The following is a 2091-nucleotide window of genomic DNA, read 5'->3' on the forward strand; positions in this document are numbered from 1 at the left end:
TCATGTGCAACTCAGGAAAAAATGAGGGAGGAATCTCAAATTGACTGGGTTTTCCATCACCCTGATAGAAATAATCCAGGAAAGCAAATTAAGTTGAATTCTTTGAAATTACAGAAACTTGCATTTTTTCCACAGCTGGTTTCATTATGTGAGATTTGAATCTACTGTATTTATGAGAGTAATTTGATGTAACTCTATGTTTCAGTGTTTTTATTGCTCAGAGACAATCCATTCACATGAGGATTTTCCCTATAATGAATTCTTTTTTAACTATAATTTCTTGATTGATTGTGTTATATTTTTGAATTTGCCTCCCAACCAGGAATTAATAGTTGTGCCTCAGGAAAAGAGGTGGACACTCCTTTTAAAAACATTTTTTAGAGCTGTCTTCATGGCTTTGTTTCTCAAGCTATAGATCACTGGATTGAGTATTGGTGGCACAACAGCATATAAAATAGTGAGCAAAAAGTCTAATGCAGTTGGAGAGTCAGAAGGTGGCTTCAGAAACTCAAAGACACTAGTAGAGAGAAATAATGTAACAACAGATAGGTGGGGCAGGCAAGTAGAAAAGGCCTTGGCTCTGCTTTCAGCAGATGGGATCCTCAGGACAGTAGAGAATATACATGTGTAGGAGAGGCCAATAGAGATGAAACAAAGGAAGGCCACCAAGGACAGGAAGCCAGTGACCCCCAGCTCACTGATATACTCATTGGAACAGGAGAGTTTCAGGAGCTGGGGTACACCACAGAAGAACTGGTGAATGATATTAGTACCACAGAAGTGGATGGAGAAAGTAGCTGCGGTATGCATGACTCCAGAGATGACCCCACTGATCCAGACTGCTAAAACTCCGTGAACACAGGTAGTGACATCCATGATGATTTCGTAGCGCAGTGGGAGGCAGATGGCCACGTAGCGATCATAGGACATGACTGTGAGCATGGCCATCTCAGCAGAACCACAGAGAGTGTATGCAAAACACTGCAATATGCATTCCCAGAGGGAAATATTGCCATTATGCATGAAAGAGTTGTAAAGGAATCTTGGTACAGTCACAGAAATATAGCACAGATCCAAAAAGGAGAGATGTTTCAGGAAGAAATACATAGGTGATGAGAGACTGTGATCTTTAGAAGTTGCAGTGATAATGAGAATATTGCCAGTTAAAGCCACTAGGTATAAGACTAAGAACAGAGAAGCATGTAAGATTTCTAGCTCAGGCTTGCCGGAAAACCCCATGAGAAGAAATGAACTAATTGTAGTGAAATTAGCCATCTTCCTTCTCAGTTTCCAAGAATGATGCTGCCTGCAATACAGGATGGCAACCAATAGAAAGAAATTTTCACTAAGCCACTTAATGAAGTTAAGGCATGAAGTCAGGATCATCACTTCATCATTAACCTAGCATAAGTGTGAATTAGCTTGGTTTAGTGATCATTATATTAAGGAATTTTAAATGATTTAGCCTCAGTGATAAGGGAGATTGGGTGAGGTAGATTATGAATGTTAATGTCTCCATTTCAATCAAAGGAAAGGAAACATATAAAGCATCTAAATTTTATAAACATTAAAAGTTTCATTCAGTATAAACACACATACTTTTATAAAGATGTTTCTTAGTTACCTATTATTTCCATTAATCTTTCTATCTATTCATATACCACCACTACCAAGACACTGGTTTTATTAATGCAATTTTATAATGTTGTTTCATATATGAGAGAATAAACTCCTAATGTATTTTTCTTCTTTTGTAAACACTCCTCAGAAAAATAGAGAAAATTAAACACACATATAGTATGTTAATAGTGTCTTGTACAGTTGTGATATACAATCATTACCTTTAACATAGAATATCACATAAATTGACCTTAAAAATGCTAAGTTCCCATTAGAATAATAGCAAAAGGCCAGATATTTCAGGTATATTTTTTAAAATGAAATAAAATGGCTAATGAAAACATCAAAAATTATTTATCCTTGTTCTTAAGTAAATAAAATTTAACAATGACATACAAATTTTAAACTAATCAAATTAGTAAACATGCAAAATTGAAATACTCAAGGCAATTGCACAGAGAGTAAGCTAAG

The 2091-nt window shown here is 35.8% G+C and overlaps 1 protein-coding gene across 1 annotated transcript; it reads right to left on the minus strand.

The window, feature by feature from the left end:
- Positions 1-339: 339 nt before the first annotated feature.
- Positions 340-1275, minus strand: LOC119540735 (olfactory receptor 14J1-like). Its single transcript, XM_037844701.1, has one exon. It carries the CDS (start codon positions 1273-1275, stop codon positions 340-342), a length of 936 nt encoding a protein of 311 aa, XP_037700629.1.
- Between the last annotated feature and the right edge of the window lie 816 nt (positions 1276-2091).

Source organism: Choloepus didactylus, chromosome 7, assembly GCF_015220235.1.
Source record: "Choloepus didactylus isolate mChoDid1 chromosome 7, mChoDid1.pri, whole genome shotgun sequence".
Lineage (NCBI taxonomy): Eukaryota > Metazoa > Chordata > Mammalia > Pilosa > Megalonychidae > Choloepus > Choloepus didactylus.